Here is a 16,182-nt window from a genome sequence, read left to right on the forward strand (position 1 = left end):
CACTTACTAGTATTTTATATCCCTGACCTCAATCTGGCAAATCATTATTTATTATATTTTGCTTTCATGACGGCATGTTTATGAACACATGACAACTTAAATAATGACTTATGCAGTAATGCTCAAACAATTTTTTTATATTAGTAACTGAATAATAAAGATAGACATAAATAGTGATGCCTAAACAATTTTTACATTAGTAATTTAATAATAAACATAGGCATAAATAGTGATGCCTAAACAAATTTTTATATGAAACAATGACAATGAAAATTGTCTAAAAATGTGAGAACAAACTCCATAAGCGGACACTTAAATTTTAGAAAAATAATGACTAGCATATACAGAGATTGTTTTCACATTTTTAGAATAATTTTGATGGGAAAATAAAATTGAAAATGTTTCAAAAGAATTATTTTGGAACAATTTACTTCTGAATTTAAATTATTTAGCATGGTTAAATATAATGTGCTTTACATTGTCATGTATGAACTACTTTTGGACTGAAGAAATGCTTTTTTCATCTTTTAAAGAGAAACATTTAATACAGAAAATGCTGTGAAGAATTAACCCTTTGGCTGCTCATGCCGCGATTTCCACAGGCAACTCAAATGTAGCAAAACCTGCTCATCCTGCGATTTCCGCAGGCATGTGTTTTTCTTCCTTTACTGAGCAGTGCATCCTATTTTTTTTCCCGTTTAACCACTGAAATAAATTATATACAGTATTAGACATTTAGTTTATGTTTTGGCCAACAGATATCGTTAGTTGTCCACTCAATTGCGGTGTTTTGAAGCCACGTGGTATTACAGCTCAAACTCCACATTTTGCCGCTTTTTGCTTAGACAAATGGCTGCTAGAAAACATTCAGTAATTATCTTGATTATTTAATTAAATTATTCAATTATTAATTAGATCTGTTGATTAGATTAATAATTAGATTTATCGAATCTGGTGCAAAGACTGTGAAATTGGACTTTGCCTTGAACCCTGTTTTGAACTCTATCATACTAAACTGCATTTCTAAGGTATTTTTTCCCCAGTGCTTTATATTTTCTTAAATTTTATTTTACTTTTTTATATTATGCAATATATAGAAATTAACTGTAATTCGACTGAAATTTGTTTAAAAAAATAATTTTTTTTTTGGTGATAACATCTAAAATTGGTTTTTCTGGCAACTTAGTTTCTCGTGATAAAAATCTATATAAAAAAATATTTCCTAGTATGGAAAAATGCATTTTTCAATTCTCCAATATATATAGATTTAAAATATGCAAAAAAAAAAAAAAAAATTTACACAATTTGTTATGCGATTTCGGTCCACAAATTGAGCAGTCAGAGGGTTAACATTTCTAATTACAAAATGTATATTATTTTTCACAATAAAAAGGAAGCTCAAAGTATTGTTTTCACATCGGAAATAAAAGTTAAAAAAAAATATCTACAAATGCTGTGTATTTTTATAACTATTTTCAACAAAGATTCTGGTCTTAATATATATATTAAAAATATTACAGTTCAAAGATCGGTTCCAGTGTCTTTAAATACCCCTGCACTAACAGCAAACAAAATCATAAATAAAGATTCAAACCTCTGAAAAGGATAATGCTCATGGTCTTTAATCAAGACAATGGTTTAATGCAGAGCATGTTGTTGAACTCCTTGCCAAAATTATTTAGGTGGAAGCAAATGAAATATATATATTTTTTAATTTGATGAATTATCTAAATGACTGCTGTTAAAAAGACAATCAATTTCCTATCATAAACATGGAAATGAAGATCTACAAATTTAATTTAAAAAATTCAAAGGAAATTTTAAAAAGATGATCAATGTTGAGTTCTTATAAAATTGAAAAATAATGTTAATAAAAATTGAAAAAAATGTTCAAATCAGTTACATTATTATAACATAAGAATATAAGACATATATACATAAGAATGAAATTCTATTTCTTTATTGCAGTATCTATACCATTTTTTCATCTAACTCAGTGAAAAAATGAAGATCTACAAATTTAATTAAAAAAATTCAAAGGAAATTTTAAAAAGATGATCAATGTTGAGTTCTTATAAAATTGAAAAATAATGTTAATAAAAATTGAAAAAAATGTTCAAATCAGTTACATTATTATAACATAAGAATATAAGACATATATACATAAGAATGAAATTCTATTTCTTTATTGCAGTATCTATACCATTTTTTCATCTAACTCAGTGAAAACAACTTTATCATGATAAAAGCTACTTTCCAAACTTTCCGAAGCATCTCCAATTTTTTTTTGGGGGGGGTGGAATGACATGACAAACATTAAATCTACATCCCTCCATATAAATTCAAAGTTCATTGATGTTTTTTCAATTAAGTAAACCCTTTCACAGTGATTGAAAATTACTTTCTAGATGCAAACCTTGGATATTAAAAAAGACTATGGAAACAAATGAAATAAATGAAGCAAAATACAATCACTACTTCAATAAGTGTCATGAAGTGTAAAAGAGGTTAAAACACAATATTAAATTTCAGATTCTTCAAAATGTCTTATGTTGAGCAAAGTATCCATATTTTAAAATCTTTATATATATGTTTATATTATCATGGCTAAGTTTACTTCATAAAGAAACATACCTGCAATGCCCAAACTCCTACATCATGAACTCGAATTGTTGCAACACACCGCTGCTGTCCGAGAGACCATAAACGAATGGTACCATCTGAACTCCCAGATAAGCACTTAAAAAAGGGGGAATATTTTGCTTATAAGTTTTTCTAAAGAGATACTGAATGCAATTAATTATCATAAAAAGTACAAATCTCTCTATATAAAATTCAACTTACTTTGTTTTAAACAATAAACATTACATATTTTTTATAGCTCTCATCTAATTTTAGAGGCCACTATTCTCACAAAGGCAGGAAGATTACTTAGCCAGTATTGTAGGTTTTAAACAATCATATAAGCATACTGTAGGTAAATATTTCTGTTTATATTTATTTTTTATTTATTATGTACTAGCCATTATTTCTTTAGTATTACTGTGAATTTCATTAACTTTTTTACCATTATTTATTACCAGCTTTATGGGCAGTTCTTGTACATTTTGTATAATTTTATATATGCGAGTAACTATTATACTTTTATATGCTAAATTAGTTTGCTATTCCTCAGTATATGATCATCTGCACACATATATATTGAAACTGAATAGACAGTAAAAGGAGAACCAAAGTTACAGCATGTGCCTACCATGTTATAACTGCTTATCAATTAAACTTTGGAGATAAATTCCGTCACGGAACTGGTGACATTTGACTCCATTTTGGAAGATTCTAGAAACAAGTTCTCAAAAACTGAGAAACATGTAAAAATATTATTTTCTTTTGCTATAGAATATTCAGCAGCCCCATTTTCCTTTATCAAAAGAACAAGTAGATGTTACCGTATTTGATGGCATATAAGACACACTTTTTTTCCTAAATTTGGTCTCAAAAAGTTACCTGCGTCTTATACGTAATTGCATTCAATAATTGTTTATTTGGCTTTTACGAAACGTGAGAACTAAAAGAAACCACGCTATTGAAACTTTTTTTCCTTGTGTGTGGCCGTCTAAATAAGGGTGCGTCTTATATGCCAGTGCATCTTATATGCCGTCAAATACGGTATTAGAAATAATTTTTAATCAGTTTCAGAATAGCATGAATGTATGAACTAAATTTGTAATTCTATTCTATCTTCTGAAATCTAACATTTGAACTTATAACAGTATGACAAGTTAGTTTAAGAATAGTAAATTGGTTTTTAATTTGCAACTTTACTTAGTCATGCAGCTCATTCCTTACAGGAAATTATGCAGATTTTTTATAAGAGAAGCATAGGAGTATAAATAGGTTTCTAACTGGAACAGCAGAGTTGCCTTTTGTCTGAAAGCGTCAGACCGAGCCTGTGCATTGAGCAAGCGAGAAGCTGTTTAATCCTAGTACATAAGATTCCTGAGAAGTCAGCCCACAATGGTAAACTGCAGTTGAAAGTTTAACTCCTTAATATTAAACAGAAGTTTGTACTTCCTCTTAGAGTAAAAACTGAATTGTAAATTTTATCCTGAAATTAATGCATAGTCACATAGGTTCTCTGCAATAAAATTTTATGTTAAGAGCTCATATAGAGACTTGTTAAAATTCAAGCTGAATTTAATTCAGTATTCTTGTCTGCATTAGCTCATTTCACTCTCTTCATGATAACTTGTGCAGGGAATTTATTGGCATCCAATAATTAGAATCCACAACGGGGTAAAGGTTATGATAAAAAAATTCTCAAATTTAACAGTATGTGTCATAACAGCAAATTATCCTATCAATGCATCCTATATGTTCAAGTCTGGGCTATACTATTCTAGCATTAGGATGATTAAAGTAATAGCTTTCAGTAGTGCTAGGGCGATCTTTAGCCATTATTTACAATAACTGTTTTGCTTAGTTTAGAAAAGTTCCTGTTTTCTTTTTCCTCTGGTCTATTTATTCAGGAAATCTACAAAAACTACTAATTCATATAGACAGTGTAATATACAGTGAAAACTGCTTAAAATGACCATGCTATGAAAATAAAAACTGCCTATTTTATTAATATAATTATTAATCAGATAGTATAAAATAAATACAGTTTTTTATTTGAAACTGCTACGACAAACCCATTTAACTACTAAAATAAATATATGTTCATTAAAAATAAGATAAAAGCAAAACAGTAAATGATATAGAATTTAACATTTCAGTTGATATTAATAGGCTTATAACCCACTCTGAAGTATTTGATGACCCATTTTAACATGAAAAGAGCCATAGATATATTAGCATTAACTAAAAGAAGCTTATAATAAAACTCCCATTTTCACTGCCATGAAGGCATTAAGCTGTATTTAACAGTTTTATAACATGAAATTTTTATAACATTTTTTACATGAATGTACTATTCCTAATTTGAATTTGAATTTTATAACATGTACTATTCCTAATTTAAAAAATAAATAAAATATAAAAATCTATTATTACTTTTAAGTATTTTTATTTTAGAATTAAACTTGCAATCATTTTTAATCATATCAATATATCTTATTTGATAATTAATTTTTTAACTCATTATTACCATTTCAACATTGGAAAAAAATCTGATGTGTACACCACATGACTTCCTTGTACGGAATATTAAACTATACACATTTGTTTCTCGCATTTCTTTTAAACTTATTGGATTGAATTAAATCTACTTCACCGACAGCGCATAAACCAAATAGAATAAAGACATTCTTAAAAATTCACTCTATTTGTTTAACACTGGCACTAGGTTCACTTAACAGTATTATATTTCACTCATATTATAACACAGAATGCACAAAATGTATATCATTTAAAGAATTATCTAATCGTTGCCACATGTTCTTTTCAAATACTATAATAAAGCTAGAACGATGTAAAAAAGAAATTAAGCAAACAAAATAAAAAAGAAACAGTTTTTCACAGATGATTGAGTATTTCTCATTCAATTAATTCAGTTTTCACTTTGCAACAAGACAAAAATACATAAAAGCTCAAAATATCTGTAATAAAAATTACTAATTATTAAAAATTAAATTACTAATTATTAAAAATTAAGTAAATCTTAAACACTTACTTCCTCGAAAATATTCCAGAAAGGATTAAGCATGATTTAATTCGTAATAATAAATGAAGGCGTTATTTTTGTTGTTGCGAAGCTTAGTCTCTCCAGATTGGCAACAAATCTACAATTCTGCTGTTTCAAATGTAAACAAATATGTCCGCCATGTTATTTAAAACTTAACCGCACCTAAACAGCTTTTAAATTTTTGATAATTGTACAAATATTGCTTCCAGAATTACGAAAGGCATAAAAACCTTAACCGGAAGATAAGAACAACATAATTCAATCATTTTTAAAGCAAAAAATGTACAATTTACAAATATATAAGAGTAAAGAAACTGAGATCACTGTGCCAAGTAACAGAGTGGATATATATATAAATGTAATATTTATATATGTTCGGTGCATCCGATTGCAACCAAAATACGAGGTGCACATCTACATGTTATAGCAGTTCTATATACAAAATTTCAACGTTCTGAGGCTACTCGTTTTTGAATTATGCAAGATATGTTCGTACAGACGCCACGAAAAATTCTCTTCAGAATTCATTTTAAAGCAGTTTTATAATTTTTTTGAAGGAAAAGAGTATTTTATTCTGTCCTTACGTACAGATATCATGCAAAAACATCGTTAAATTGCATTCGATAGCGGTCAAAATGGATATTTTCGTTGAAATATGCTGCCTGAACCTTTTCGCGATTACAATACTTCCTTTTTACTTCGTACAAGGAAGTAAAAAGAGAAATGTCAGCACTTTATCATTTCATGATTAGAAACACAGTCATTTTAGTTTTCCCTTACTGCTACAGTCCTCATTATTGACAACATTATTAATGAAACCAGAAGAGAAACATGCCAAGTGAAACATAAAATTAATAACACAACAACCTTGGAGTTTGTTAGATTTATGTCCAGTTCTCAATCTATTTCAAGGGCAAGCAGGTTTAAAGTCCCTCTTCATCAGGAGCAAAGAGTGCAGTCTTGCAGATTTATTTGCTCCTTATAAAACTTCTACTAATTTTATCTGACATTATTAATGTTTTCTACATCAAAAAAACTTTTAATCACATGTGACCAACATTCATATACATAGGGGCCAATTTTTAAGACTTATTTGAGTGCTACATGCATAGAATGTCCCTTTTTACTTAATTATTAGAACATGTCTTAGAATAATAAAAACATGTTATAAACTAACTAAAAAGGGGCTCACAAATGAAAAGTAGATTTTATACTGCATGTACACCAATTGAGATAATGGTTCCACAGATGCTTCTAAGAATGCTTATGGAGCATTTTGATTTACTGTAAAAGCAGTACCGAAGACTTAACAGTAAGCATGGAAATCCAAAGTTTCTCCATTAAAGCAAACAGCTACTCCATGATTACAGCTGCATTCCAAAGCTCTATTGGCACAGTTAATTGCAGGTCTTGATGTTAGAAGGACCCAAAAGTCTATTTAATAGTTTATATTCCATGGCAGAACCTACAAAACCTACAAAAGTTAAAATATATTTCAACAAAGGCATCATTTTATCTGATCAGAATCCAGCCTTTTTAAGAAAACAGAATTCACAGAAACTGCTTCATGCCTTTGGAGAAACTGAGATTATCCTAAGTGAGAAACTGAGGGCAATGCTTTTGAGGACATTATCCTCAGTTTCCAACTCATAGTGTCTTCTGCACAAAAGCATCAGAAGGACTTTAAATTAAAAACCCTGCTACTTAAGAACAAAGAAAATTCTTTAGTGTACTAATTATTATGTTAATACTTGCGTCCACGGCACACTCACAGTAATAAGTAAATTAATATAACTTGTATCCTAACTTTGTTTTCATGTTTGAATGATAGTTAAAAACATCATGAATATCAGGTACTTATGACAAGCAGAAGTTTTCCTAATTAAACATACTTAAGAGAAGGATATTTTTTTAAGAACTTCTTGAAGATAACCACTGAGGTTACTTCCAATAGTCAGGTAAGAAGTCACATAAGATTAAAAAATTTTGACTCCCAGCCATCTTCTCACTGGCAGGCATCTTAGTTCAAGTCACTTGCAGAAAAAAAAAAAAAAAAAAAAAAAAAAAAACTTCTTTGATACTTACAATGCTATATTTGGTAACTTCTTATTAATGAAGAATTTTAATAATTTAATTTTTTTTTATTCTGCTTTCAGCATGTATTTACTTTTCCTTTACGATAGACGTAGTCTGTTTATAATCCTTAATTTTCTGACATAACAGTCCAAAAATGTTTTGTATAGTTTTAATATTTTATATTACATCTTGATTTACACACTTTTTACATACATCGACTGAATACAAAATCACATATTATTAAAAGTATAACAGATCTAACACAGATAAATTTGTTATATTCCTGGAAATCTTTTGCAGGAAAATTTTTATCGGGAAGAGAGCTCTTCATTAATTAAATAAATAATTCTATTATCAGAGCAAAACATGATAAAAGATAATAAATTACATATTAAGCTACCTGTGTTCCATCCCTATTAATGGCTAGAGCTTTTACATTATCTGAATGTCCTTTTAACTTCATCAGCTTTTGACAAGTTCTAGGATCCCACACTCGTAAAACCTTTTCAGTAGAACCCGAAACAATGACATTACCTGGAGGATTCATTGCAAGACTATAAATACTATCTTTATTGCCTGATAATGATGATGCTGAAATAAAAAAAAATCGTGTTACTTGATATTTAAAATATATTTTAAGGATGCACATAGTGTCCTAAATATTTAAAATCATAAAAGCATAACAAAATATACAAAATTTATATGCGTTAATAAATACTTAATCCAATGTTTTGTAAGTATAAAACAGTGTCATACTAAAATGTCAAAAGCAGAAAAAAGAAGGCAGGATTTTATATGAAGAACCAAATACTCTTAATTAAAAAATTCTAACTTTTCAACATCAAAAGATAATTTAATTTTACTCATTTTAATTTTACATAAATTTATATAAATCAGAATATATTATTTGCTGAAAAATAAATTAGCAAATGCATCATAGAGAACTTTTAAATGAAACTGGCTCATGTTTATACGGCGAGGAAAATGGGAATTACATGGGGAAGAAATAACTGTCAGTCGGCATAGCTATAGATAGGTAACACTAGGCAATGTTTAAGGGCCCATTACTTTTATGTTTTTGAATATTTGAAAAGTAATAATAAATTAAATTTGTTGCCAAATCAATCTTTGATATTTTATATTAATAGATTTTATTTTCAATTCTGTGAATAAATTGTGTTATTAATTACAAAAGAGATTTATATGTTTTATTAGAAATAAAATTGAATGGTACAGCAGCCTGTGATGTTAGTTGCAGATTCCAGTGCTGTGTAATATTATTCTTTTGTTTCATGTTTAGACCCATCTGCAGTACAGTAGCATTGTCAGGCATGTACAATCTAACCAAAACAAGCGTGTTTTGTTTGTGATAATAATTTTGTATTTGTGTATACTTTGTTTTTACTTTCCTGTATAAAATAAATGAAGTACTGCAATCACAAAGAATTTTGGTTATCAGATTTCAACAGAAATATCCATTTTGACCATTCCCAAATCCATTTTGACTCTTTTTTTTCAATTGACGACTATACATCAGGGCTCATACACATTTCTGCACACGGAAGAAATGTGTAAGGACGTTTAAGGAAGATTAATGAAAAAAATTAAGGACCTATGAGCAAATGGGAACTGAGTAAATTCAATTAAAAATATCTAAGCCTGAATTTCACTTTTGTAACATCATCCTAAAAATAAAATAGATCCCTAAGTAGTATGCATTACTACTAAACATAAATTAATGAACATAATTACTAATAAGTTTGAGAATAAAATAAACTTTACGCAATTTATCAAGTAACATTAAATATTTTACACTTATAATAGTTGGTAATACTTGAAAGAAGATAAGTGGCATTTACGTTTTACTAACAGTTAGCTTTATGTTGATTTTTTATGTCTCATTTTGTCACATACTTAGTCAGTCTAGAGGTTTAGTAGCAGGTAGATTTTATGTCAAATGGCATGGGTTTAAATGAGAAGATCATAATCAGCATGATTCAGAGTAAAAGACAAAAGACTGAATGTTGTCACTGCTGCTGCTTGTCTAATGAGAGACCCGCTGATTAGAACAAACCTGAAAGGCCTGATGTAGCCCCGGTTGGCAAGTGTTGAAAGTTAGTCAGGCTCCGTTTGATGCAGTTAGTGTCATAGCTTCATGTAGAGGGGTTGTAACCCAGTTAATATACTTTAAAGTTCCAATAAGGCATTAAAGCATCAGAGGTAATAAGTTGTTTTGTATTATTTTAAGAGGGGTTCTTACCCAGTTAATAAACTTTAAGGTTCCAATAAGGCTTTAAAGCACCAGAGGTGATAAGTTGTTTTGTATTATTTTAAGTCTCAGTAGATTCAAAGAATAAGTTTTACTTGAAATTTTATATTTTTGTATTTTATCTTGTGACCATAGAGAGTATTATTGAAAAGCAATAACTCGCTTTAATATGTAGAGATAATTTTTAAGGGTATGCAGTTAGTTATAAATAATTAAATTAGGTCGTTTAATAACCTTAGTCATTATGGATTTACATGACAGTATTAAATTTTATTTTTTTAACAATATTTGTTAAAAAAGCCCTATTAAAATCAAAATCTAAAAAAATTTCACAGTTTGACATTGATTTTTAAACGATATTAGAATAATTACACATTGAAAGCTACAAAACATTTACGTTTTGTAACAACAACACTCAACAAAATATTTATCCGTTATTTTAATTTGAAGCCTTCCCAGACATTTTGGCTAGTTTATATCAATTTCTTTCTCTTTAAGCATCTTTTCTAACAATTAGATTTGTTTCAATATGCAAACCAATGCTCTCGCTAGTTTCTGCATGCTTTATCTCCTAACTTGTCAACCTCTCCACAAGGTACCTATAATGGTTTACTTGACCTGGTAAAAGTTATATAGCCGAAAACTGTCGACAGATGTGAAGCATATTATTGCTATGTCTGAAAGTAACTACAATATCAGACGAAAGTTTAAATAAGCCTTTTGTTTAAAAAAGAACTTTGAACATAAAGCCATGTTCTGATGCTAACAAAATCAATTACAGCTCGCAGTGACGAAATTAAACAAGAACAGTCAAATTCAAACTAATAATATGGACTACTGGTCAAAGATTATACAATTTAATTTTAATTTAATCTGGCTCAGTAACTCTATCATATGAGGAAATAGAAACGGGAAATTATAATAAAGACTGAAATCATAAACAATTGGGTAATTTACATAATAATAACTGCATATATCTTTGAAGATTAATTTTCTTTATGTACTCATTTTCTTTCTTCCACATGTTTCCTTTTCATTTTAGAATTTTTGGATTTAATTAAGGATTTCTGTTATTCTAAAAAACACTAAATGCATTTAGAATTTTCAAAAAATGCGGCTAATTTTATTTTAATAATATGAACACTCAGAAGAAATATGAAACATATATGGTACAGGCCGGTTAAAGAGCTGATGTGGCAGAATTTTTAGAATTTAGTGACACACCGAAAAAAAAAATTCTAGAAATGGCAAAACTTTTAGAATTTAGAGCAGGCATTGGAAGCAGAACTTAGAAAGGCACTAGGCAGCACAATTTAGGATCACACAGAGATTGCATCAGCTAAATGTCTAGTCAGGTGGGAAATGTCTAGTGCCAGCTATGTGTATGATGCATTAAGACATATTAGACGAATCTTTTAAATTGTAAGTTTTCAATTTCTTTATTAATAAAAAAATCCCTATCTATAATGCCTGCCCATGTGATAAGATTACAAGCATTTTTGATATTTTCCATGCTTGTGTCTAGTGAAAAATGGAGAAAATAAAGGGAAGATAAACATGTTAAGATTCTAGTATCAGAAGTAAATTATTCAAATATTATGTTTTCAGTGTTCTTCCAGACGTTTTCCAAAAAGTAAGAAATTCATTGCAAACTTTCTGTAAAATACATCTATTACGTGTTGATACCATGGAGACATTTTTTATTTTGTCACATATTTCTTGAATCTCCTAGAATCGTGGGTCTATAAATCTTGCCTTCAAATCCTTCTAAAATCCTAAAGAAAAATTATCCCCACCAATTCTGTAACAGCAAAAAGGCAGAAATATTTTGGAAAAAAAAGGAGGAAAAAAGTGTAAAATTAATTTTATAGAGAAAACTGATGCCTTTTCTGAGACAATTAAATGGGAAAAACCCTTAAAAAATTAAAAAGAAGACATCTTTAATTAATTACATCGCCAATTTTGCTTTTGCTATGTACTGTTTCGTAAATTGTACTTTATAGCATTATACCTTATTTATTTTTCAGATTCAAAATATTGTATAATAAGATGCCAAAATGAAACTTTATAATATAACAACAAAAAATAAAAATGTTTTATTTTAATGTTATTTTTTAAATATAATTTCAATATATTACCATTATTTTAATGAAATTTATCAATTACCTGTTACAATGTTATTACCTGTTACAATGTTATTACCTTATTACCTGTTACAATGTTTTTAAAAAAATCATGAAAAAATTCTCAGATTTCGGAATTAAAAATTTTCTACAAAAGCTAATCTTAAAAATTGCAAAAATGTTAATAAGCTGCCAAATTTAGAACCGTTTAATTAAAGAATTCACATCCTCGAAAGCGAAAAGCTCTTTGTTAGAAAAAATGAATTTTGAAATGCTTATGTTTCAATTCTTGCTTAGAAACTCAAGTATCCCATCATTTATATTAGAAATAGAAACAAATTATAACTCATGAACCCATTCAAAAGATAACCATATATACATCAGTGAATCTCCAAAATGCTAATTCACACTCAAAATGGCAGTCGTAAAAACAGACAGAAATTTCAGATGATTAAAATTAAGGACCTTCTGCTGATTTTGGCCAAAATTAAGGACAATTTTTAGGACTAAAAATCAATTCCAAAAAATCTAATGACTTTTAAGGGCTCTTAAGGATCGTACAAGGCCCTGTACATAGGGACAGAATAAAAGATTCTTTGTTCCAAAAATGGGCTATAAAATGAGATTTTCTGTGATGTCAGTTGCATAATTCATAACCAATTAGCCACAGAATGCTGAATTTTGATGTGGGACTGCTCTAACTCCCTTTTTTATTGCAATCCACAGGATTGAAACAATATATATACATATCCTATATGTAATAATAAATTGGTCTGAGGAGAGAATTTAATAGAACCCTGCATTGTAACTTTTAAAAACTCAGAACTCATTTTGTAATCAAAACATACCTTTATTAATTGTTGATTACTCTATGGCACGGCACAGCACAGTAGGGGCAATCTGCAACCCACAATTTTAATTACGACATATTACAGTTTTAATGAATTGAAGAAGTCAAGTGAAAAGATATCCTTTAGCTATAAAGCGTAGGCAACAAAAATGAAAGTGTGCATCTTGGACAGAGTATTTACAATTTTCAGAGCACTTTGTTTTAATCCTGCCCAGCAACTGAGCATGATTTTTTGGACAAAACACTCTTTTCTTTAAAACTATCAAGCCAAATTTGTGGAACTTACCCATGGGAAAGTGAAAAGTAAACATTGATAACTTATCCCATGTTCATTTTACGCAATAGGAATGCATGAGGTTTTCATAGTTTTCCATACACCTAACATGGATATGAGACAATATTCCCTCCAGGAAGTCTTTCATGATAATATCCCTAAGGCCACAATACAAAGTATCATTAACTGCCTGTTCACAATAACTTGGTTAATATGAACCTCACATCCTCTTTAATGAGAGACATCATACAATGCAACTTTTGTTTCCCATAGACGTAGGGACCGTTTCTGTGATGAAGATGCTAAAAAGACTGTTAAGAAGGGTATAATAGAATATATTCCTAATAAGGGACTCCTGAAATAATTTGAATAGTTGCATGAGAGTAGGCAAAATTACATGATTGCAGAATAGCAACTGGATGTAACAGGAAGAATTAAAGGAACAAATGTAAAAAAAGTGCTTTATGTTATTCCGTTAAGCGAAGTCCAGTGAAAGGTGATTGGTAGCTCAAGGCCAATGTCACCTCTTAGTTCAAAGATAATTCACTTTTGTTACACAGAAATGTGAAATTATTTGTACCCAGTCTTTCAGCATGTGTCAAAAAAAAGTGCAAGAATTTTAACTTCAAAGATCATACCAGTAGTTGAGTAAACTGTTTACATACATATGGTAGAAAATATTGTTGAAAAGGATTTGATGAATTATGAGAAATGGTATGAGAATGGGAGAATAAAAACAAAGAGACACTGACATACATCATCTATACAGACCCCAAAACAGCCAAAAGAATCAAATCAAGAATCTAGAAACAGCTCAAAGATACTGGTTATGTATACAGAAAACCAAGTCAAAGGCAAAAAATTCCACAACAGACTCTTAGGACCTTATTTGACAATGATTGCTAAAAGAAAATGTCAACTAACATCAGCTTAGATTCCAAGGAAGTTCACTGGAGCTACAGGAACTTGATTATTCAGATACACTATGAATGAATGGCTGCATAAAAGAAGGTTTTCATGGCTACAGCAACACAGAAAGGAGTCAAGTTCTCTTTAACGTTTCTCATTTTTGTTTGGAAAGTGATTGCAGATGTGCTACAATCTGAAGGCAAAATGCACACAATAAGCCTGAAAACATCAGTAAAAGGCTGTACGTGCAATGTTAGTGGAATCATGGTGTGAGTGGACATTACTTTGAACGATTCCACGGAGTTATGTATTCTTACTAATTCTACTACACTGAAATCGAGGGAAATGATGTTTTTGATTCTTATGTCAAGTTATTTAGAGGTGCAACTGGTGTCTCCTAATGAACTATTAAATTTGTCTACATCACATAGCATTAGTGACCAATTATCTTCAGCGTGAAGGAATCCAGCAGATGGAGTAGCCCATATAGTTTCTGGATTTAAATCCTATTAGCATGCATGAGACTCACTATGAAGCCTTCTATCACCACTGAAGACCTCAATGAGTACCCTTTAGGAGCTTTAAGACATTATTCACCACGAATACACTTTGTTATCATAGAAACTCCTTCACAATCTAATATACAGCATAGAAAATTGGGATAAAGCTTCAATCACGATAACCATACACCTTATTAATTCTTTCTATGTATCTTTAAAAAGTAGTAACACTAATGTTTCCCTACACTATTTTACATCGTATTTCCTGTATTTTTATTTATTTTTTGCAGAAATAGGCAATTTTGCAATTTGAAGAAACCAAGCATGACAGAATAAAGATTCATGCTCTTTGCTGCAAAACCATTCAAATTGCATGAGTTTTTATGATTGCTCTTTTAGTTTTTCCCACCAGTGTACTTGCATGCCATCTAATTTAGTAATACAACATCAATCCTTGAACTTTCCAAAGCTACTACATAATTTGAGTAGCTTTTGCTACAATGTCTCAATTCAAATTCATTCATAAAAATGTAAGAGTTTGAATTTGGTCTGTTCTTATTTTATTTCATTTTAAAAGGATCAGAAATGAGTGACAATGAAAAATGTTTAACTAATACTTAATTATAACTTTCAAATTAATTAAAGGTACCAGTTTACTGCAATTTGATCACTATAAGAATGAAAATTTCCAAATTAGAAGAAATCACTTCATCAAGAACAACCTAAAAATTATCATAATACAATTTAACAAATATGAAATTCATTTTTTCTTTTGATTCCATTTCTTTAAAGGCAACAAGAAACTAAAAATTGCTTAATTTGGGGATGGCTTATAAAATAATATCTAATTTAACACTTACTAGTGACAGTATTATTTGAAGCTGTTAATGCAGTTAATGTGTTTACATCCCACAAAAAAATAGCTCTATCAAGGCCTGCTGAAGCAACTTGTTCCCGATCTTTAGCATAGGCCAGTGCTTTCACATAATCCTACAATAATAATAATAATAATAATAATAATTCTTGTTATCAATTTATAAACATTAGTTCATTTGCAAGTGATTATGTAAGCAGGTAACTTATTACAATAGAGCATCAAAAAGCTATCTGTACTAAGAATTTTAGTGGAAGAAAGCATATCCTTATGTTATATATAGTCAAAACATTTATATAGTCAATGCAATCTGACACTGACAACTGAAAATGGAACACAGTCGTCAGAATTCTGCTATTGCATTTCTTTAGTTACAAGCAGATGCATTTATCTTAAGCAGGAGAAAGGAGAGATGTTAAAAGAGTGTTACAAATATTCAATAAAAATGCATAAGAAAGGTTTAGGTTATTTAATAATGACAAAGCATTCAAGCATTATTTGCCCTAGAAGGAATGCATTTGTGCAGGAATTTCTAATGGAAACTATGTGCCCTATTTATATTAAAGAGGAGAAAAATCCCATTCAGCTAGTCTATTCAGTTATCAGGAAGATAAACTTAGGTCA

General features: G+C 29.5%; 1 protein-coding gene across 3 annotated transcripts in view; it reads right to left on the reverse strand.

Annotated features, from left to right (window-relative positions):
• The window catches only part of LOC118203698 (WD repeat-containing protein 48), a 113,935-nt gene that overhangs the window by 71,346 nt on the left and 26,407 nt on the right, over positions 1–16,182 (reverse strand). For all 3 annotated transcript variants that reach the window (XM_085816484.1, XM_085816483.1, XM_085816485.1), the window contains exons 5-7: positions 15,545–15,674; positions 8,160–8,350; positions 2,635–2,739 (exon numbers count right to left, since the gene is read on the reverse strand). In XM_085816484.1, the coding sequence (XP_085672610.1) occupies positions 2,635–2,739; positions 8,160–8,350; positions 15,545–15,674 (426 nt within the window). The remainder of the gene's footprint in view (positions 1–2,634; positions 2,740–8,159; positions 8,351–15,544; positions 15,675–16,182) is intronic.

The sequence above is a fragment of the Stegodyphus dumicola genome, chromosome 5 (assembly GCF_044657685.1).
Source record: "Stegodyphus dumicola isolate Sdum_Otavi_A_Nest chromosome 5, ASM4465768v1".
Lineage (NCBI taxonomy): Eukaryota > Metazoa > Arthropoda > Arachnida > Araneae > Eresidae > Stegodyphus > Stegodyphus dumicola.